The following is a 23,921-nucleotide window of genomic DNA, read 5'->3' as shown; positions in this document are numbered from 1 at the left end:
CTTTTTTTTTTTTCTTTTTTATTTTTATTTATTTATGATAGTCACAGAGAGAGAAAGAGAGAGAGGCAGAGACATAGGCAGAGGGAGAAGAAGCAGGCTCCATGCACCGGGAGCCTGATGTGGGATTCGATCCTGGGTCTCCAGGATCGCGCCCTGGGCCAAAGGCAGGCGCCAAACCGCTGCGCCACCCAGGGATCCCCAGTATGTTCCTTTACATGTATTAACTCAGTCCCTAAATAGGCCTGTGAAATAAGCATATTATCCCTATGTTAAAGATGAGGAAACTGAGATTTATTGGAGACCTTGGGCAGGTTACTTAAAATTTAGCAAGACATGCAACTAGTATTTGAATCTAGATTTGCCTGTTTTTACAGTTCAGTTTCTTCTACTACAGTAATGTATATATCACAGGATATACTGCAGTACCTTCCTAACTTTATCTGGAAGAGAGGGCTCTGCAGATTTGTGAGGCCCATCTGCCCAAAGATGGAGATAGAGATTTATTCATATGTGTTATGAATTCTAGGATGGGTTGGTTTTTAATGATAAATTTTCATGTCTCTATACCACTTAGTACAGAGCTGTGTAAATAGTAGGAACTTAGTCAAGATTGATACATTGAGCATGGAATAATGTAGTAATGTAGAATGGCTGAGGGTGTGGCAGACACATTCTCTATTCTATGGTGGCTGAGTGGAGAAAAATTGTGCTTACATTTATAACTTGGATTTGGTGGGAGTAAGATATGAAGTTTTGGGTGAATTGTTTTAAGTGTCTTGCACATTCAGTAAATATTTGTGAGTTAATATGTTGATGAATTATGGGGATATTTTCACCTCGAGGAAGAATTTAAATTTTTTGGCTTGCTGAAATTTTCTTTCTCTCTGTGGTAACAGAGGTGTATTCATTTTTAGAATTCTTCTTTAGTCTTATTTTGTAATAGATTAGCTAGTTCTGTTTTTGCTGCTGTGGTAAAAAGAACTGTTATAATTAACATCTCTGCTTCCTCTAACAGTTTTATGGGTTTGTTTTGAAGAACCTAAAAAGAAACAAACTAAAAGAAATGTTCATTGTGCTACATATTTCTTCAGGAAAGGCATTTTATGCTATGTAGTGCTCTAAATGTGAAATCCTAAATAACTACTTTGGAAAAAAAAGCAACTCCCAAGACTGAAATGGCTCCAGAAGCTCCTCCCCATATTGTCATGGTAAATTATCTATAGATTGGAAAGGGTAGAACTGAATTAGTGAGGGAAGACCTAAACCTGAGGCCATTAAGCTTTTGTATAGGAGCATTTAATTCCAATGAATGAATTCAGGTCTCTTGACCCAAACAAATTATACCCCAGAGTTTTGTAAGAGTTTTGAGATGAGATCTTTTAGTTGCTGTCAGTCACATGTAAAGAATATGGAATTGCCACAAAAAGACCTATTTTTAAGACTGAGAAGGTAAGAGTTTGACCTTTCTAGAATGGTTTATTAAGAATATGACACGAGGATTTAGAAAAGGAAGCTGATTATTAAGAGCCAATACAAGCTCACTAGGAACATGTTTGGTCAGACTAACCATATTTTCTTTATTAAGGGAGTAGACTGGTAGAAGAGGGGAATAACTGTCACCACCATTTTTGGATTGCTGAATGTATTGATGGGAATGACTAGGATATGCATGGGGATAAGAGACATATTTGAGCTGTATGATGAAGCAGGTGATGCAAAGCAGTATAGAAAGGAGATGTTCCAAAAAAAAAAAAAATGTGACTTGATAGCAACACTAAAATGTAAGGCTTTTAGTTGGCTGCAACTTTGACTTACGGCAAAAAGTTGTGATTTTTAGCTTGCATAATTAATAGATTTTGTCAGAAAAGTGGATAGTCCAGTTTTATTTTATTTATTTTTTTATTTTTTAAAGATTTTTATTTATTCATGAGAGACACAGAGAGAAACAGAGAGGCAGAGACACAGGCAGAGGGAGAAGCAGGCTCCATGCAGGGAGCCTGATATGGGACTCCATCCTGGGACTCCAGGATCATGCCCTGAGCCAAAGGCAAATGCTCAACTGCTGGGCGACCCAGGCATCCCCATAGTCCAGTTTTATTTATTTATTTTATTTATTTTTTAAAATTTTTATTTATTTATGATAGGCACACAGAGAGAGTGAGGCAGAGACACAGGCAGAAGCAGGGCTCCACGCACCGGGAGCCCGACGTGGGATTCGATCCCGGGTCTCCAGGATCGCGCCCTGGGCCAAAGGCAGGCGCTAAACCACTGCGCCGCCCAGGGATCCCCTCCAGTTTTAAATGATATAAATGATAACCATACCGAGGTAGAGTACTGGTTCTAGTTCTAGGAGCTAGGGTGGTGAGAGAACTGAAAACCATGTTATAGGAACTACATTTAAAGGAGCAGACTTGTTTTATGACCAGTAAATGGCTCTGACAATAGCTCCCACAGACTAGTTTCAGAAGAACTTGGAGTTGCAGAATTGGCAACATTGTTGGAATACCATAGATTTTGATAGCAATCACTGGAATAAATGTAGATTGGCTAATCAAGCAAAGAAGCCTATGAAGGTCAGAGAAGGCATCTACAAAAGAATGAAGGCATGGTAAAGCATGCCATATTTTAGGAACTACGAGTGAGTTGCTGTGGATAATGTCTAAAGAAGGGGAGAGGAGTTGGGTAGAAGATAAAACTGGGAAGTTGGCAGGTGCCTTATTGAAGGTGGAGAAAGTGGAGCCCAGGAAGTTAGGAGTGATTTGCATAAGGTTTGATTGTATTGAACCTGGAGGAATTCCAGGCTTTCTCCCCTTCAAGAGCTCTCTCATTCCCTTCCTTCAGGTATGTTCTTTAGGTTTACTTTAAAAATGATCAGAGATTCTAAATAATCACAGGGGACTGTGTTTTACATTCTTTAGCAAGCTAAAGAAACTTACCAGAAAATCGGTGACCTACCTACAAGCAGTAGGTTGAAGGGGATTAACAATTCCAGCTATTATTGTTTTAACTTTACTATGTAGTCTAGGTTATGCTAGAATCAATAATTTTTCCCACTTTACCATGCTATTTGCTTAAAAGAGGATTTTTTTTCTTTGTCTAGTTCAAATGATAGGGTTGTGAGTTTTAAGTTCTGTGTTGGGCTGCATGCACAGCATGGAGCCTACTTTTTTTTTTCTTTTTTTTTGGGGGGGGGCTTACTTTAAAAAAAAAACAACAAACTGGTTTCAAACATCTATGAGACAACCAGGGATTTTGAACATTGGCCAGGCATTTGGCATTAAAAAGATAGTTTTGGTCAAAATTTTCTATGTGTGGGCACCTGGGTGGTTTAGTTGGTTAAACTTCTGATTTTGGCACAGGTTGTAATCTCAGGGTTGTGAGAGCGAGCCACCTATAGGGCTCTGCACACAGCGTGGAGTCTGCTTAAGATTCTGTCCCTCTGCACCGCTCCTCCCACTTGTACTCTCTCTCTCTCTTTTTTAGGATTTTTATTTATTTATTTGAGAGAGAGACAAAGAGAGCACACATGAGCACAAGCAGGGGGAGTGTCAGAGGGAGAGGCCAACTCCCTGCTGAGCAGGGAACTTGACTCAGGGCTCAATCCCAGGTGCCTGGGATCATGACCTGAGTTGAAGGCAGATACCCAACCGACTGAGCCACTCATGTGCCCCTCACTCACTCTTCCTTAAAAAAATTTCTAGGTATATTCATCCTGTTATGGACTTTTAAAAAGGAATAAAGGTCTTTTAGAGATACGTGCTGAAATATAGATAAAATGATATGTCTAGATTTGCTTTCAAATAATTGGTATGGGGGAGTACAGGTATAAAGTAAGATTGGACATGCATTGATAATTATTGAAACTGGGTGATGGATACATGGTAATTCATTATACTTTTTTAAACTATTTTATTTATTTATTCATAAGAGACACAGAGAGAGGCAGAGACACAGGCAGTTCTGGCTGACAGCAAAGCTGCAACCTGAGAAGAGATTTACTTAGGAAGGTCTTAGCCAGTGGTGCCTGAGTGGCTCAGTGGTTGAGCGTCTGCCTTGGGCTTAGGGCGTGATCCCAGAGTCCCAGGATCGAGTCCCACATTGGGCTCCCTGCGTGGAGCCTTTGCTTCTCTCCTCTGCCTGTGTCTCTTCCTCTCTTTCTCTGTGTCTGTCATGAATAAATGAATAATACCTTTAAAAAAATTTCTTAGAGAGAGAGAGACTGTGTGTGCATGAAGGAGGGGGTGGGACAGGGAAAAGAGAATCTTCATGCAGGCTCCCTGCTGAGTGGGGAGCTCTGGCACCCCCCCCACCCCCCCCACCCCCCACCGGGCTCCATCCCAGGACCCTGAGATCATGACCCCGGCCGAAATTAGGAGTCAGGAGCTTAACTGACTGAGCGACACAGGTGCCCCCATATCTAGATTTCTTAATTCAACTGTAATTAATAAATGTTTTTCATTTTCTTTCTTTTCCAATATGTGTTGCTTTGATGGTTAGATTCCATTGTGGTGATGTACCAAACTACCATCTTGTTATGTATTTGCTTTTCTTTTTCTTGTAGTTGTGAATAGCTGTATATGAAAATTACTTTTTTTTTTTTTAAATAAATGCTATTGAGGTGCTATTTTAGTGGTTACTTTTTTTTTCCTAGTGCATTTTGGGTGGAATTTTAGTGGATTAAAGGGCTTTGTTGTTTTTTTTTTTGTTTTTTTTACAGCTTTTATGATGTCATGCTAGATTGGTTGAGCTTGTGTCAAAGGTGTCACTTTATGGATTGGAACCTTTTCAATGTTTAATTCTCTTTCTTCCATACCAAAGTTTGAAGGCATATTAAGAGTCTGGAAAAAAAGAATACTTTGTTTTATTAAAAAGAATTGAGCTTTTATTGGAAACAGGTGAAAGGATGGAAATCAATTAAGTGTAAAATTTGCCTTTAGTGGACAGCCCTGGTGGTTCAGCGGTTTAGTGCCGCCTTCAGCCCAGGGCCTGATCCTGGAGACCCAGGATCGAGTCCCACGTCGGGCTCCCTGCGTGGAGCCTGTTTCTCCTTCTGTCTGTGTCTCTGCCTCTCTCTGTGTGTGTGTCTCTCATGAATGAATAAATAAAATCTTAAAAAAAAATATTTGCCTTTAGTGAAGTCACAGTTTAGTACAGTACTGCCATTTAGTTCTGTCAGAGTACATGATACTAGATAGGGAGAACACTCATATGTGTTGGCAGTGATTAGGAAAAGCTGCATAATAAAGGTGACATTTGACAAAGTCTTGAAGGACAGGAAGGCCTTAGGTCTAGAGGAGGTGAATGAGGGTGGGTAAAAGATGGACCATAAGGAACAGTGTTGGGCATGTTTAGGCACTACTGAGTCATCCTATTTGGCTAGAAATATGCTAATATATACTATTCAGAGGATAGTAATGGAGGCTGGGGGAACAAATAAAACAAGGATGTGTCAGATAGATTGTATGACAAAAGAATAGTGGGGGAATGGAGCAATGATGGTATTTGACTGTAATAGCTTGAAGACTGTTAGTTGCCTCTATTGCCTCGTAAATAACTCAGTTGCAGGAACATTGATACCTGTTAGTCATTCTGCTAGGGTCTTCTGTTGAACGTTTAGCAGACCTAGTGATTTGTCAGGAAAAGGAGGATTAGTGTTTGTAGGGTTGTTGATCTAAATGGAACTGATTCATTTTCAGAATGTGTCCAGACAAGGGGACATGAAAGATAAAAGATTCTGGAATTGAGAAGGTGGAGAGAAAGAATTGACATAGCCTTTGCCTCTCAGACTCTTTCTAAGAAGCTGTGGGTTTTCACCAAAAGCTTTGGCAGCATTGGTGGCTTTTAGTCTTAGTTTTCTTCCAAGGACTGATAGAAGCTCATGTCTACCCTTACTAAGCTCAGTTACTGACAGGTTGTCTCTTCCCCACTTCTCCATCTTCCAGCACTCACCAGTTTAGCCTCATTTGTTACTCTTCCTGGATCTCTTCCGTTCCAGCTGCAAGAAGAGACTCTGAGGGGCCATCTGTTAGAGGGTCCTGACTGCTAGAGGGTAGGGCAGCTTGGAGATCAGTATTGCTTGGTGCAGTATAAAGATCCAGGAGATTTTGAGTTGCCTTTAGTTTGGGAAGAACACTGTCATAACCTGTGGATTGAGGATACTACTCTGTATTACGGTAGAGAATTTGTGGTTTTATGGCTTTTTAGGCTTTTTGATGAAGATTACTTATCCATACGATGTTCCTTTCCTTACACCAAAACTGTATTACTTGACTGCTCTAAATTCTAATGTTCTAAGAGACATTCACTCTAGTATAGTAGGTGAAAACAATATTAGATGGGGATATCTGAACGCATTTCTTTCTTTCTTTCTTTCTTTCTTTTCTTTCTTTTCTTTCTTTTCTTTCTTTTCTTTCTTTTCTTTCTTTCTAGATTTTATTTATTTATCCATGAGAGACAGAGAGAGAGAGAGAGAAGCAGGGTCCATGCAGGGAGCCTGAGATGGGACTCGATCCAGGGTCTCCAGGATCACACCCTGGGCCGAAGGCGGCGCTAAACCGCTGAGCCACCCGGGCTGCCCTCTGAACGCATTTCTAATCCCATTTTGTGCCCTACTCATTTGATGATTTATTATCTGTGAGCCAGTTTCCTTATCTGTAAAATCTCTTAGGGTTGTGATGAAGCTTAATGAAATAACATATGTGAAAGTGGTTTCAATAGATTCCAAGTGTTACATATATTTTTCTTTTTGTATTAAAGGGTTTTCATTCCATTTAATGTAGAGAGGTGGAAATGTGTGGAGTAGTTGCAGTATAGAAATTAGAAATTAAGTTAGTATTCTAAATCTTAGTTTAAAAGTATCTTGTGGGACGCCTGGGTGGCTCGATGGTTTAGCGCCTCCTTCAACCCAGGGCGTGGTCCTGGAGGCCCCAGGATCGACTCCCACATCGAGTTCCCTGCAGGGAGGCTGCTTCTCTCTCTGCTTGTGTCTCTGCCTCTCTCTCTCTGTGTCTCTCATGAATAAATAAATAAAATCTTTAAAAAAATGTCTTTGTCAGCAGGGAGAAATGCAGTATTAAATTATTTATATTCTTTAGTGTAATTACTTTGTCATAGAGATTATATACAGTCATAATAGGAAGTTCAGAAGATACAGAAAGTATAAAGAAAAAAATAGCAATCACCCATACTTCCATTTTCCAGAAGTCTGTATAACCACATTTGATATTTTGTGTATTCTTTTCTATAATTTTTAAATTATTAAATCTGTTAAATTATTTAAAAAATATATTTCAAGCAAGCTGTTATTCTTTGTAATTTATAAGAAAGTTATGCCACAGGTGCTTAAGAACATTTACTTTTTTCTTTCTTAAAAAATATTTTCTTATTTTATTTTTAAAAAATTTTTATTTATTTATGATAGTCGCACAGAGAGAGAGAGAGAGAGAGAGAGAGGCAGAGACACAGGCAGAGAGAGAAGCAGGCTCCATGCACCGGGAGCCCAACGGGATTCGATCCCGGGTCTCCAGGATCGCGCCCTGGGCCAAAGGCAGGCGCTAAACCACTGCGCCACCCAGGGATCCCTCTTATTTTATTTTTAAGTAGGCTCCATGCCCAATGTGGGGCTTGAACTCACAACCCCAAAATCAGGAGTCGCATGCTTTACCAACAGAGCCAGCCAGACACCCCAGGAACATCTGTTTCTTCACTTCCTTTAATGTTCTTATTTAAATATTTCTTGTGCAATTTTTTAAATGTCATTTTATTTTTTTGAGGGTAAGTAGGATATAAATTATAAGTTAAAAAATACCTTCTCTTCAGTATTTTGTAAGCTCTGTAGAATAAGGTATCAAGTTGCATCTGGAGTCAAATTCACTAGGCTTTTAAAAAGTGCTCTGTGCCTCTATTTCCATTCTTTTTTTAAATTCCTACCTGATGATATCCAATCAGGAAAACTGTATTAATCTGCTTTGTTACTCTCTACATTTCTTCTCTTTGAGATTTACAACATCTGAAAGATTTGTGTGTGTGTGCATTCGTGTGTGTGTCTATTTATTTATTCATTTTTAAAGATTTCATTTATTTATTCATGAGAGACACACACACAGAGAGAGAGAGAGGCAGAGACACAGGCAGAGGGAGAAGCAGGCTTCATGCAGGGAGTCTGATGTGGGAATCGATACTGGGACTCCAGGATTGCACCCTGGGCTGAAGGCAGGTGCTAAACCGCTGAGCCACCGGGCTGCCCCCACCTTTTTAATTTTCATAAGCTTCTTGTTTAATTTTTAAAAATTTTTATTTATATTATTTATGATAGTCACAGAGAGAGAGAGAGAGAGAGAGGCAGAGACATAGGCAGAGGGAGAAGCAGGCTCCATGCACCGGGAGCCCGACGTGGGATTTGATCCCCGGTCTCCAGGATCGCACCCTGGGCCAAAGGCAGGCGCCAAACCACTGCGCCACCCAGGGATCCCCTTGTTGTTTAATTTTAAACAATTTTATTGAGATACAGTTTACATACTGTAAAGTTACTCCATATCACCCCACTGTAGGCAGCTTCAAAATGTACTTCCTGACTCTATGGATTTGCTTATTCTGGACTTTTTATTTAAATGGGATATAATTTTTAAAACCTCAGTATACTTTTTTTTTAGTACACTTTTTATTATAGAATGGTTTTAGTTTTACAGAAAAGTTGTGAAGATAGTCTAGGGAGTTCCCATATACCCCCAGACCCAGTTTCCCCTAATAGTAACATCTTACAGTATAGGGTACATTTGTCACAAATAACCAATATTGATACATTATTATTATACATTATTATTACTATAAACTAAATAAAGTGTGAGTCTATTTTCATTCACTGTGCTAGATCTTTGGAGACCATTTTCATTTTGGGAATTCATGCCCTTCATTTCTGGGAAATTTTTTGAATTCTTGATAATATCTTCCCTTTTATTTTCTCTCTTTTCTCTTTATGGAATACTACTATTTGGATAGTAGACTTCCTGGACTGACTCCACACTTTATTCAGATTTTCTTAGTTTTTGCCTAATACTCTTTCTGTCCCAGGATTCTATTCAAGATACCACATTGCAGTGAGTTGTTATGTCTCCTTTTATTCCTTTAGCAGTAACTGTTTCTCAGACTTTCATTCTTCTGAGGATTTTGGCAATTTTGAAGAATATTGGTTAGCTGTCCTCTAGGATTTCAATTAGGTTGTATATGATGTTTTTTCTCATGATTTGATTGAGGTTATGGTTTTTTGAAGGGAAGACTACAGAGGTAAAGTACCATTATCATCATATTATATTAAGAATACATGCATATTATCAACATGACATCACTGTTGATATTAATCTTGATCACTTGTTAGTGTTTGTGTCAGGTTTCTCCATTATAAAGTTACTCTTTTTTCCTATGAGCAGCCCATACTTATAGAGGGAGAGCCTAGTATCTATATAAGTTATTTGGCATTTTTCTGCACAGGAGATTTGTCTATTCTCCTATTTACTTATTTATTTGATCATTTATTTATATTAGTATGGACTTCATTGATATATATTTTATACTTTGGATTATAATTCAATGTATTTATTTTGTTGTTCAAATTATTCTAGCTTTGGCCATTGGGAGATCTTTTAGTTTGCCTCTTTGATGTACCCTTGTCATCATTTTTTTTTTTTTTAAAGATTTTATTTATCCATTCATAGAGACAGAGGGGGAGAGAGAGAGAGAGAGAGGCAGAGACACAGGCAGAGGGAGAAGCAGGCTCCATGCATGCAGGGAGCCCGACGTTGGACTTTATCCCGGGTCTCCAGGATCACACCTCGGGCTGCAGGCGGCGCCAAACTGCTGAGCCACCCGGGCTGCCCTTTTTTTTTTTTTTTTTTTTTAAAGATTTTATTTATTTATTCATGAGAAACACAAGAGAGGAGAGGGAGAGAGGCAGAGACACAGGCAGAGGGAGAAGCAGGCTTCATGCAGGGAGCCTGACGTGGGACTCAATCCTGGGTCTCCAGGATTACGCCCTGGGCTGAAGGTGGCGCTAAACCACTGAGCCACCCAGGCTGCCCCATCATGGGTTTTTGAGTACCCTCTACTTTTTGACACTGCAGAATGCTCCAGGCTTCTTCTGTGTGGGTCCTGTTCCAGTTAGAGAACCAGCTATTTCTCTAAGCAGTCCTGATTATTTTTTTTGGTGAATGGTATTAGAAACGAAGATCTGGGCGCTAACTATGCTTGTCACTGGGGTGTTGTTGCTTCTAGGCCCTGGGATAGTACTTTTCGAAGCTTTCTTTTTTCTGCATAATTTTCCGTTTCCTCAAAGTTGCATTGATTGGCAAGAGATGTCTTTCATTAATCTTTGATAGAGCCTTTTCCCAAGTGTCTCATGATCTCTGGCTGTCCATTTCCACTTAAGAATAAATGCATCAAGAAGCTTATTGGAAGCTTGATGTTCATGGGGGGGTGGCGGGTGGTTTCTGAGAGTTTCATTGGCTGTATAGTTTCTTCCCTGAAGTATGAGTATCTAGGGTTTTTTTTCTTGGTCTGGTCAGATTCATTCTAAATCTCTGCCTCAAGGGCATAATCCTAACTGCCAACTTTGTGAGAGGCAAGTAATGGAAGAGCCTTGGGGAATCTCAACATTCAGTATGTAAAATTTTTCTTATTTTTCTGTTTTTAGAATGATACCCTTGCTCTCAGCTGTGCCTGTGGTTTCTCAGCTGTGGATGCTTGATACCTCAACAATAATCCCAAGTATAGATATATCCATTCTCTTTTAAATTTTTTTTTTTAATTTTTCAATTGAGATATAATTGACATAATATTCTATTAGTTTTAGGTGTACAACATAATGATTTTATACACACACACACATATATTGCAGATGATTATCACAGTAAGTTTGGTTAACATCTGTTACCACATAGTTACATTTTTTTTTTCCTTATATGAGAACTTTTAAGATCTACTCTCTTAGCAACTTTCAAATATACAGTTGAGTATTGTTAACTGTAGTCACCATGCTGTATATGACATCCCCAGGACTGACTTATTTTATAACTGGAAGTTTGTACTTTTTGACCATTGTCATGCATTTCACCCACCTCACTCATTCTTTTATTTATTCCTTGTAAAGGATCAGTTTTCTCCTGGTATGTTGGAGGCTGCACAGAGTGGGAAGAGTATAGGGGTGGAGGGGGTAGCTGGTTCTTTTTTCTTTTCTTTTTCTTTTTTAAAAGATTTTATTAAAAAAAAAGATTTTAGTTATTCATGAGAGAGACAGAGAGAGAGAGAGAGAGAGGGAGGGGCAGAGATGCCGGCAGAGGGGGGAGAAGCAGGCTTCATGCAAGGAGCCCAATGTGGGTTTCGAACCCAGGAATCTGGGACCATGTCCTAAGCTGAAGGCAGATGCTTAACTGCCAAGCCACCTGGGTGTCCCTGGTTCTTTTATTTATTTTTTTAATTTTTATTTATTTATGATAGTCACACAGAGAGAGAGAGGGGCAGAGACATAGGCAGAGGGAGAAGCAGGCTCCATGCACTGGGAGCCCGACGTGGGATTCGATCCTGGGTCTCCAGGATCGCGCTCTGGGCCAAAGGCAGGCGCTAAACCTCTGCGCCACCCAGGGATCCCTGGTTCTTTTATTTTTAAAAATTGAGATATAATTCATGTAACATAACTATTTTATTTTTTAAATTTATTTTTTTAAGATTTTATAAATTAACCATTTTAAAGTGTACACTTAAGTGGTTTTTAGTTTATTTACTATGTTGTGCAGCCATCTCCATGGTCTAGTTCTGGAACATTTCCATCATCCCAAACAGAAACTGCATACCTATTAGCAGTTAGTTCCCTGGTAACCACTTTCTGTTTCTGTGAATATGCCTATTCTGGATATTACATATGAATGGGGGTAATACAGTATGTAGCTTTTTGTGTCTGGCTTCTTTCACTTAGCATAATGTTTTCAAGGTTCATTTGTGTTGTAGCATGTAATAGTACTCTGTTCCTTTTTATGGCTGAATAATGTTCCATTGTATAGTTCTACAACAATTTGTTTATCTCTTTATGAGCTGATGCCAGCTGGTTCTTCCAGTAGACTTTTAATCATTCCTTCTGTTTTTAGTTCCATGTTTATCCCCATTTCCTTAAGTGCTTGATGCTATATAAGTTCCTGAGCTTTTTGGAGGTTATATTATAGCTTAGGTTTCTTTAGTCTGCTGTCAGGAACCACTCATCCATCTGCTTTCCATTTTCTAAAATTTTGTTACTATCACCTCCATTTTTATTCTGTGGCTGTGCTCCCCTAACCACCATCCCCTACTGCTGTTTTTGTGGGGCTTGGGGAGAGAGGCAGCAGAGGGAGAACTAATACATGCCTTTTGCTCACAGTTTATTTTTTAAGATTTTACTTATTTATGAGAGAGAGTGAGAGCACAGGCAGAGGGAGCAGCAGAGGAGAGAGGGAGAAGCAGGCTCCCCATTGAGCAGGGACCTTCACGCAGGGTTTAATCCCAGGATGCTGGGATCATGACCTGAGCCAAAGGCAGATTTGTTAACCATCTGAGTCACCCAGGTGTCCCTTTTGCTCACAGTGTAAAAGGTACAATTTCTTTAAACATTTTTTTAAAAAGATTTTATTCATTTATTCATGAGAGACATAGAGAGAGAGGGAGAGACACAGGCAGAGGGAGAAGCAGGCTCCATGCAGGGAGCCCAACGTGGGCGGAAGGCAGTGCCAAACCGCCGAGTCACCGGGGCTGCCCTAAAAGGTACAATTTCCATGCTGGGTCAGACTCGCGGCCCAGCAGTTATTAAGTCATGAAATGATCGAGCTGGAAAAACCTTTATAAATTAGCAACTAGACCTCTACTTAATTTTTCATGTGAGGAAAGTGAGACCCACAAGACTCAATAAATTGTTTAGGTCACACAACTAGTGAGTAGCCAAGGTAGGACCTTAACTCTGTCTCCTGCCGTCTAGGTTCATTGTGTACTGTTCATTTAGGGTGATTATTTTAAAATTTGATAGTGAGTAGAGCATGAGGGTCTCTTATATTTGTCCTGTTTCTTACTTAGGGATCCCAGTCCACTGGGTTTGCCTAAGGCCATTTTTTCTGGAGGAGCTAGCTTTTAGAGAACAGTGCCTATGTCCTCTGGGAGTCCTTACTCTATTAGTAATGCAGTATGTATGTAGTATATGTAATTCAGTACAGTATATGTATATCCAACTCACATGATAGCATTCACTGGACTGGTCTGAAACACCATGAATTTGACAGCTTGTTGCTTCCCATACTAAACAAAGCAAATTATCTAAGTTCAAGAAGTCAGCTTAACAGATGTATATCCTGTCAGGGTTTTTGGCTGGGCTAAAAGTGAAATAGCGTCTACACTTCATATTTAGCTACCAAAGTTTTGTCCTAGCTGTTGTTGGAGCAGTCCTGTCTGGATAGGTTCTCAAACCCTAGACTCTTGTTAAACCTGGGTATATAAAAAGTTTAGCCATTTAAAAAATACTAGTTGTAGGAGTTGGACTAGGTATGAAGCAGCCTGGAAGACATCAAGCAGGAGGCAAAGCATCAATAAAAGTAATGGCAGTATACCTAAAGCTAAAGTTATCTGACAAAGAAAGTATGTTGAGAAAGAAAGTGAACAGATCTACCTCAAGGGGAAAAACAAAGAGGTAACAGATGGTTTCTGTTGTTTTCATTGAAGAGCCTGGTGAGCAGCTTTTCTGGGTTAGTGCCTTAGATAGAAGAGGCCTGTAGTGTGTCCAAAGTGGGGGGGGGGGGGCAGCTCACTCCCTGCTTTCTGGTATTTATGAATGTCTGAATCCTGAGCACAGCTGATGATGTGGCCAAGGTACAGCCTGTCTCTTCAAGAAACAGGTACCCTCTCTGTGCTGCAGCAGCTATAAATTAACCTCAATTTCATATGTAGAAAGATGAAGGAGAGCAATGAGTATAGTGTTAGATGGTTTTCTCTAGCTACCAAAACTCAGCTAGTCTTAATGTGTTTTTTAGGTTGCCCCATTTAAAAAGTGCTGATAGTTGGGGAGCCTCTCTGGTTTAGTCAGTTAAGCATGTGCTTTCAGCTCAAGTCATGATCCCAAGGTCCTGGGATTGAACCCCCTGGGGGTTCAATTGGGCTCCCTGCTCAGTGGGGAATCTTCTTCTTTCTCTCCCTCTGCCTTTGTGTGCGTGCGTGCTCTTTCTGTCAAATAAATAAATAAACTTCTTTTTTTAAAGTGCCAATAGTAATGAAATAGTCATCTAAAAGGAGTAGCAAGGTTAATTTTTGTTTAGTTAGAAATTTGCATTCCTTTCTTTTATTGCACTGTGCTCCATTAGTCAGAGATGGCAGGAAATGATCTCTGATTTATATAAGACTTCAGAAAATGATCTGAAAGACAAGGAGAATTGAAATGCTGAGGCAGCAAGTGAATTGAAGGTGAAACACAAGCTGGTTTTTCAATAGACCCCAGAAACAGAAGTGTGAGTTGTTAGTATTTTGATGGGCAGCCTGTTTCAGAATGTTATTAACAGGAAAAATGCAGTGACATCTTTTAGTGCAAGAAGTAAAACTGACCATGGCATGAGTGGCCCTGAATTGGTCACCAGTGTCACCAACAGGATAAGTTTTAGGACATCCCAGAATGCCAGTATACAAATGATGGCATAATAATCTGGTTATATGCATTCCCAGAGGAAAAAAAAATTAACATTTTTGCTATAGATAATATGAGTTAGACCTTACAGGATTGGTGTAGATGTGGTGAGGTGAGAGGCAGCCTGTGTGACCCTAATGTTTTGGCCCTGGAACCAGGGATAGCTCAGCTGCCTTTGAAGAGTTTGGTCTAAGGTATAGCTCTGGATGCTTGAATTGCATTGCTTGAAGCCTCTGCTTTAAGACCTTGTCATTTTGTTAAAAACATTAAATTTATTTATTTATTTATTTATTTATTTATTTTTCTTTTTTTTTTTAATTTTTATTTATTTATGATAGGCACACATAGAGAGAGAGAGAGGCAGAGACACAGGCAAAGGGAGAAGCAGGCTCCATGCACCGGGAGCCCGACGTGGGATTCGATCCCGGGTCTCCAGGATCGCGCCCTGGGCCAAAGGCAGGCGCCAAACCGCTGCGCCACCCAGGGATCCCTAAAAGTATATTTTTAATTAAAAAAATTTAGGGATCCCTGGGTGGCGCAGCGGTTTAGCGCCTGCCTTTGGCCCAGGGCGCGATCCTGGAGACCCGGGATCGAATCCCACGTCGGGCTCCCGGTGCATGGAGCCTGCTTCTCCCTCTGCCTGTGTCTCTGCCTCTCTCTCTCTCTCTCTCTGTGTGACTATCATAAATAAATAAAAAAAAAAACTAAAAAAAAAAAATATATATATATATACTTTTAAAAATTAAACTTTTTATTTGAGGTAATTTCAGATTCATATGCAGTTGTAGGAAATAATACAAAAATGACTCTTTACCCTTTACCCAGTGGTAACATCTTACAAAGCTATTGGATGCTCTTACAACCAGGATATAGACATTAATATACTCAAGAAACAGAATAGTTATATCACCACAAGGATTCTTGGGTGTTACTCTTTTAATAGAACCCTCCCCCTTCCCATCTCTGACCTCTGGCAACCACCAATGTGTTCTTTGTTTCTAAAATTTAGTAATTTCAAGAATGTTATATAAATCGGATCATATAGTGTGTAACTTACTGGGATAGGCTTTTCTCACTTGTACACAAGTACAGGTCTGCAAGTAATGAATTATCTTAGTTTTGTTTTGCTTGAAAATGCTTTTATTTTGCCTTCTTTTTTTTAAGATTTTATTTATCTATTCATGGGAGACACACACACACAGAGAGAGAGAGAGAGAGAGAAAGAGAGAGAGGCAGAGACACAGGCAGTGAGAGAAGCAGGCCCCATGCAGGAAGCCCGATGTGGAACTCGATCTGGGTCTCCGGGATCACACCCTGGGCTGAAGGCAGGCACCAAACTGCTGAGACACCGAGGGATCCCTTTTGCCTTCATTTTTGAAGGAAATTTTTTTTTTTTTTTTCTGCTAATACAATTCTGGGTTGACAGGGTTTTGTCTCTTTCAGTACTTATATGTTGTTCCATGTCTTTTAATCTCTTGTTTCTGGTAAGAAAGCAATGGTAATTTCAGTAATTTTTTTCCTTAATGTATCATGTTTCTCTGTCTCCTTTCAAGATTTTCTCTTTAATACTCTTTTTTTCCTTTCTATAAGAGTTTGACTGTGATTTACAATTATTTATTTTCTTGGTATGTATCCTTCTTAGAATCCACTGAATTTTGAATCTGTAAATTTATGTCTTTTAGCAAATTCGGGAAATTTTTGATCATTATTTCTTCAATTAAAAAAAAAACATTTTTAGCATCATTTGCTGTCCTTTTCTTCTGGGGCTTCAATTACATGTATATTAGACTTGTTGCCCCACAGATCTCTGGGATCCTCTCCCACACTCTTGTTTTTCTCCCTAATCCTTTTTTCTCTCTGTTCTTCAGATTGGATACTTTTTGTTGATCTCTTTATTTTTATGAATTTTTTTTTTTTTAAGTAGGCTCTACACCCAGTGTGAGGCTTGAACTTACCACCCTGAAATAAAGAGTCACATGCTGTACCAGCTGAGCCAGCCAGGCACCCCTGTTGATGATCTCTTTTTAAGTTCATTAACTCTTCTGCATCTCCAATCTACTGTTAAGTCCAACTTCTGAATAATAGGGTCTATTTTGCTGTTGAGATCTACTATTTTTTCATTCATTATGATCATAGCTGATTTTTTCCTTTTGTTTGTTTGTTTGTTTATTTATTTATTTATTTATTTATTTAAAGTTTTATTAGTAATCTCCACACCCAATGTGGGGCTTGAATTCACAGCCCCAAGATCAAGAGTCATATACTCTACAGTTTTAGTATATGTGCTGCCGAAGTGAGCACAAGAGTCACATACTCTACAAACGAGCCAGCCAGGGACCCCAGTCATAGCTGTTTTGAAATCTTTGCGAATCCCAATATTTGGATCACATCAGGGTCAGTTTCTGTTGATTGACTCTTCTCTTGAGAATAGGTCATGTTTTCCTGTTTCTTTATATGCTAAATAATTTTATTGGGTTGTGTCCTTGATACTCCGCTGCAGTGAATGCCAGTTTAAATCTCAGTTCAGTTCCTTTAGCCCTAATTTGGTTGCTTGACGTCTGTTCTATGCACACATGATTTAGGGATTAGCCAGTGATTTTGACAGGATTTATACAGTTTGAGGCACTTTCTTTCTGGTTCTCTCTGGAATTTCCCTCTCTCACTTCTCTGTTGTGGTTGCCTTAAAGTCTGTCCTCTGGTTTGTGAAGCTAGTAAGACTACGGGTTTTTATCTGAATTTTAGTCATCTTTCATGGCACAGACTGAGACTTCTTGGGCAAAAGCCGTAACAAGAGACCCTTAATTGATGTCATTACATTTTTCCAAGTTTTGACCCTCTCTCTTCCATCATAATCTACTTGCATTTTGTTACCTAGTGCCTTTAGGTAGTCGTTTTTTATATTCTGTCCACTGTTCATAGTAATCTGTAAGAGAGTTGATCTTGTAGGAGCTATTCTTCCATGACTGGAAGCAGAACCTGTATCATGCTGGATATCAATTCTTCCTCTTCTTCTTCTTCTTCTTTTTTTTTTTTTTTTTTAAGATTTTTATTTATTAGAGAGAGAATGAGCTGGGGTGGGGCTAAGGGAGAGGGATAAGCAGACTCCAACTGTGCATGATCCCAGGACTCTGAGATCATGACCTGAGCTGAAGGCAGAGGCTTAACCAACTGGTCACCCAAGTGCCCTATTCTGTTGACAAAGTCAGTTCTTTTTCATTTGTGGTTTCATAGATATTTGTATTATCCTTCCTATTTCTTCTAAGGAACCAGATATAAAAATGCCCTTAGTTCTTGCTCTTTTTTCTCTTTATTTTTTCAAACTTCAAATTTTATGTAAAGCTTAAGTGTATGTCAACTCTGATTACTGATTGGTTTAGAAATTGAAATACTTTTATATGGTATATCTTAATCCAAGATGTAGGTATAACAGATGTGTCCTGTAAATACTTTCCTGGGAAGTTATTTTTATTTTATTTTGCTTGAATCTAAGCTAACATGTTCTGGAGAAGCTTTGTGTAATTTAACATCAACCAGGTGGGAATTTGACCTTATTGGGTCTTTCTCACAAAGCTGATTGTGACATACCTTTTCATATCTGTTCTACCATTTCAAAACTATCACTGTTACACACAGATGTAATACATTTATTATAAATGTGTAACTGAGATTTTGGTGAATTTTTTATAAAAAGATTTTACTTATTTTAGAGAGAGAAAGCAAGTGTGAGGTGGGGAAGGGGCAGAGGGAGAGGGAGGGAGAATCTTTTCTTTCTCTCTCTCTCTCTCTCTCTTTTTTTTTAAAGAGTTTATTTATTCATGAGAGACACAGGTAGAGGGAGAAGCAGGCTCCTTGCAGGGAGCCTGATGTGGGACTCAATCCCGGACCCTGGGATCATGCCCTGAGCTGAAGGCAGACATTCAACTGCTGAGCCACCCAGGTGTCCCAAGGAAGGGAGAATCTTAAGCAGACTCTCACCCAGTGTGGGACTTGATCTCACAACCCTTAGATCGTGACCCAAGCCAAAATCAGCAGTTGGTTGCCTAATTGAGCCACCCAAGTCTTGGTGAACATTTTCTGATGACCTTTCAGATGGCTTCAGATAGAAGTTTTGAGGCTAAGATTTTTTTAACTCAATCACATATATGTGTGTATTTAAAGAGAGAGAAGTTTGCATCCATAGGCTTCTTATGATAAAAAAGGAGAAAATAATGTCATCATCAACCCAGAGAGCAGTTATTTAATAGTGCATATATTTTAACTGTGTATAAACCTACCCATTTAGGTTAATCTGTAAGTGGTCAGTTGTTTCCTGCCCCAAATAGGAGAAACATTTGGAGCTGTGGTTTCTGACTTATTTGGGTCATGGAACCCTTTGAGAATATGATGAAAATTGTGGGTTTTTTAAGAAAAATGTACATATTTTCATACAAAATTTTGTAAATCATTTCAGAGGGCTTAGGGGTTCCTTTGAAGCTTCTCAGTTGTAAGCATCCCTTATTTAGGATTATTCAAATTAAGCTAGTACCAACAGGCTAATAGTACAAATGTCAGTTTGTTTCTGGTTTGGTCAAAGCAGAACAAGTAAACAAAGAACCTATTAGAAGTCCTTGTAAGGCATGCAAGCTTTTATTTTTTATTTTTAAAAGATTTTTATTTATTTATTCATGAGAGACACAGAGAGAGAGGCAGAGAGGCAGCGACAGGAGAAGCAGGCTCCATGCAAGGAGCCTGATGCGGGATTTGATCCTGGGACTCCAGGATCATGCCCTGAGCCGAAGACAGACGCTCAACCACTGAGCCACCCAGGCGTCCCGTGTGCAAGCTTTAAAAAAAAATTCTATTATGATTTATCTGAATTGTACTTCCCCAGGGACAGATTCACAAAGATAGACTGACACCTAGTTGATTAATTTTTAAGTTGCTGTTAGAAATGGGCCTTAGTTCTGGTATCCAGACCTTCTGACATTTGTAGACTCTGTATGTGTTAGGCAAATAAGTAGTTCTTGTTTCTAGGACAGTAGGACAGTTGTGGTTGCAATGTCTTATTCTAATATTGTTTGAATTTCCAAAGGTCTAAATAATTGGGGATTTAAGGAATCTGTGACATATGTACAGTTTTCATGAAGTGGAGCTATGTAGGTGTTCCGGAGGCATTAAGTCTCTATGCTTCTTCTCAAAACTTAGGCCTCAGTAAATGATGAAAGACTGAATTGTTTGAATAAAAATATCTTAGATTTGTGAATCCCTTCTGTGACTTTTCTGACACTCTTTATAGGGTGCTGTAATGAACATGATTTGATCTCAGGGCTCTCATACCTCTTTGTACAACCCCTTTCCCCTTGTGGTGAAAATACCATGTTTCTAATACTGGTTCAGTCTAATACACAGAAGGACTTATGTCTAAGATTGGCACTCTCTTTGGTGCCTTTACTGACTCTTTAACAAGAAACCTTTACTTAGCTTATTTGAAAAAGGGGCAGGAGGTGGAGGGGTGGTATGGAGGATCTAAAGACTACTTCTGTGATTCATAGCCTTCACCTCCTCTTTGTCTATACTCCAGGTCAGCTCATCATTTTCACCTCTCGCTTCATCTCACTGGTTGTTTAAAATAGTCTCGTGTTTCATCCTTTGAATGCTCATCATGTCTTAGGGGACACCTCATAACCATTAAAAAAAAACATCCTTCTCTAATGGCTTTCATTAAGGACAGTGGAAACTGCCCTGATTCCTGTTTCCGTTAAATATTTTGTGATTTTTAGTGAGGGGATTTTCTGGCCTAGTAAGGAAGAAATGAGCAAACTGACAACTAAAAGTGAAGAAGCTTTGAGGAAGACAGTTATCTTCTCAGAACTGAATGCAGTTTAAATATATATTCTGGGAATCTCAGACTGTAGGCAAGATCATTATGTCAGCTGCTTGCTGTTTAATTTTTTTTGTATAGTAAATGCAGACTTGCCATGGGTGGGCTCTTTACAGGTGTTACTGAAAGCTTAAGACTAGCTGTACATAGCCTTTAGGGGCTTTATTGCTCCCACTGTTACCAGCTGCCTGCTGATTTTGCCAGTCTTCTTTAGTGAAGATTACCAAATATATTTTTGAGAGATGAAATTTTGCTGGAAAAGAGTTTCAGAAAACTCAGTTTGGATTAAGGATCAGGGAATAAGAGGACTTGAAATGGTGTTCTTAGCTTTACTAATAGAATGAAAGGTGAGTCTTGTCAGAAGTTGAAAATTATGAGTAAGTGGGCTTCTTTTTTTTTTTTTAATAAGTGGGCTTCTGATGGTGATTGATGATGATGGACAAAAGAGAAAGTGGAAGTGAATGTTTTAGTTATAAAATGATAACTTTCTAATTGAAATCATTAATTTCTGGAACAGGTATTTTAGAATTACTATAAACTCTTTAGAAACCTAAGATACCTCTGGGATAATTTGGAGTGAAGAACTATGCAACTTTAGGTTTATCTCAGTCCTGTGTTGGAAGAATGCATCTTCCTTAATTACCAGCTCCTTTGGGTTCCAAACCAACTTAGAAAAACTATAGTTTGAACAGAATTTATATTATCAGCTAGAACATGTGAACAGGATCCTGTGTAAACGTGCTCTGAATGGTTGGATGCAAAGATTAAAGATCTGGAGCCTCCCAGATAGTAACTTCCCTGTCAAGTGGTTATTTGTGTATGTTCTTTTTACATTTGAGAGTCAGGTCCTGAGGATAGGTGCTTCATTTGGGTTCATCTCTATCCTCTCAGTACCTAAGGTCCTTGTATGATATGATTACTCTATAAATAGGTATCAAATTCAATCGAATTATTTTTGATCCCACATATTTTTCCGTGACTCCTACTAAATTTATTTGTTCGAAATATTTAGGTGCATTTAATTTGTCCCTAACCTCTTAGGAAAAGCAGAATTTGGAGCAGGATACTGGTGGATAAAGTACCAGTGACTTTATAGTAATTTGATCTCTGTTGAGCTCTTCATCTAATTATGCTGTATTGTAATGTTTTTTCAAACTATGAAATGTGTTAGTAGCTCTGCAATTAGCATATTAGGTTTTAATGATATAGAGTAGAAATTATAAAAGGGCATCACACAGAGTAAGGGTAAGTATTTTGTGAAATTTGTTTTAGGCAAATTTATATGTATACATCATGTGTGTATTTGTTGCTTCATGATGTAATACTTGTTTCATACTGGAGTCATGGTCAAAAAAGTTTGAATAATATTGCTTTATTGTAATACTCTGTTATTTCATTTATCATATAGCATTATGCCAGTACATACAGGCTTCTAAAGCCAGGGATGGTGCCAGCCCTTTCATTTCCAGTACGACTGAAGGTAAAAAGAAAACAAAATTGAGAACACCTAAAGCTTTCTGGTGGCTTTTACATGTGTCTCTACAGTGGTATTTTGTATCTTTGATCTTCTAACTTTCTTGTGACTTTTTTTGACCGGTAGGTTTTTCATATTTGTGTTCCTCTAGGTGGTGGGTTCTTTGGTTCTTCCTCTTTACACTTTAATGTTCTTTATTCCAGTATATTCTAACGTTTTTAGAGGAAGAGGGAAAAGGTAGAGTTTCAGAATTTTTAAATGATACTCTAAAATCCACTTTATTAATGTTTTTAAATCTTTTAGTCCCTTTGTGTTTTTTCAGAGATCATAGAAATGCATACTTTATTCTGAATTTATTTTATTTATTTTTATTAAAAATGTTTTATTCTGAATTTAAAATCATTTTTGCTTCTATGATACCAGTTGACTTTTTTTAAAGATATTTATTTATTTATTATTAACATTTTTTTTTATTATTTATTTATGATAGTCACACAGAGAGAGAGAGAGAGAGAGAGAGAGGCAGAGACATAGGCAGAGGGAGAAGCAGGCTCCATGTACCGGGAGCCCGATGTGGGATTCGATCCCGGGTCTCCAGGATTGCGCCCTGGGCCAAAGGCAGGCGCTAAACCGCTGCGCCACCCAGGGATCCCTATTTTTATTTATTTATGAAAGACACAGAGAGAGGCAGAGACACAGGCAGAGGGAGAAGCAGGCTTCATGCAGGGAACCTGACGTGGGACCTGATCCCGGGTCTCCAGGATCACATCCTAGGCCGAAGGTGGCAATAAACCACTGAGCCACCTGGGCTGCCCAATACCAGTTGACTTTAAGCGAACTAATTGTGGTTTACAGGGGAAAAAAGACGGATATAGTCCTTTGCTGTTCCTTGTGCTTTCTCTACTCTTCCAAGAAGATTAACCATTGGATTTGTAGTAATAATTCATTTCTTTTTCAAGATAAGAAAAGATAGCTAGTGGTGTCCAATATTAACCATGCTAAACCTTTTCAGCTTCTTTACTTACCTAATAACTTTAATACTTTTCCTGTTCTTAGATGGTTGGCATACTAACCCCTTTGCCTTTACTTCTGTACCTTGCTGGACTACCAAACTCAGACAGTCATAATCCTTGATGGCAAGGGACTTTGTAGAGATGATTTGCTTCATTCTTTTCTTGCAGGAGAGAATTTTGAGCAGACACCACTGAGACGAACATTCAAGTCTAAGGTCCTTGCCCGATACCCTGAGAACGTAGAATGGAATCCCTTTGACCAAGATGCAGTGGGAATGGTTAGTATTTATTAGCTACAAGTATGAAATAATTTGCAAAGTAATTTACAGTAGATTTTTGAGTCCAGAGACTGTGGTAGCTGCAGTTCCACCAACTACCAATAACTTGAAGAAGAGATTGTGTGCATATTATTCATGATTCTGCATTTTGATCAACATATCAGATACACTGGAAGTCACAATGTTTTTCTGTTTTGTCAGACAAATACATAGTAATGGCTTGGTGAACTTTGTGGTACTCAGCTATTGGTTATTTGTAGTATTGAGATTACATGATGAGTGTAATTTAAATCAGTTTTCTCTCAATCTGGGTGATATGGCAGAAATGAGTATTTTGTTTTACCCTAATTTTAGATAGAACAACATTTTTTTTTTTTTTTTTAATTTGAGACTCAGCGAGCATGAGCTGGGGGGAGGGATAGAGGGAAAGAGAGAAGCTGACTCCCCACTGAGCACAGAGCCCAACTTGGGGCTCAGTCCTGGACCCTGAGATCATCATCTGAGCCAGAGTCAGACACTTAACTGACTGAGCCATGCTGGTACCCCAGGAGAGCATTTTAAATCTTTTTGTGTTTGTTTAAATATTTTATTTATTTATGAGAGACAGAGACAGAGAGAGAGA

General features: G+C 38.9%; 1 protein-coding gene across 2 annotated transcripts in view; it reads left to right on the top strand.

Annotated features, from left to right (window-relative positions):
- The window catches only part of DENND5A (DENN domain containing 5A), a 108,188-nt gene that overhangs the window by 19,610 nt on the left and 64,657 nt on the right, over positions 1-23,921 (top strand). Inside the window, exons 2-3 of one of the 2 annotated variants that reach the window (XM_025459437.2) lie at positions 21,943-22,014; positions 23,190-23,299. In XM_025459437.2, coding sequence (XP_025315222.1) covers positions 21,943-22,014; positions 23,190-23,299 — 182 coding nt within the window. The remainder of the gene's footprint in view (positions 1-21,942; positions 22,015-23,189; positions 23,300-23,921) is intronic. The other variant, XM_049098764.1, reaches the window with a different exon arrangement.

Source organism: Canis lupus, chromosome 21 (genome assembly GCF_003254725.2).
Source record: "Canis lupus dingo isolate Sandy chromosome 21, ASM325472v2, whole genome shotgun sequence".
Classification (NCBI taxonomy): domain Eukaryota; kingdom Metazoa; phylum Chordata; class Mammalia; order Carnivora; family Canidae; genus Canis; species Canis lupus.
This window is presented reverse-complemented; position numbering and strand designations above follow the sequence as displayed.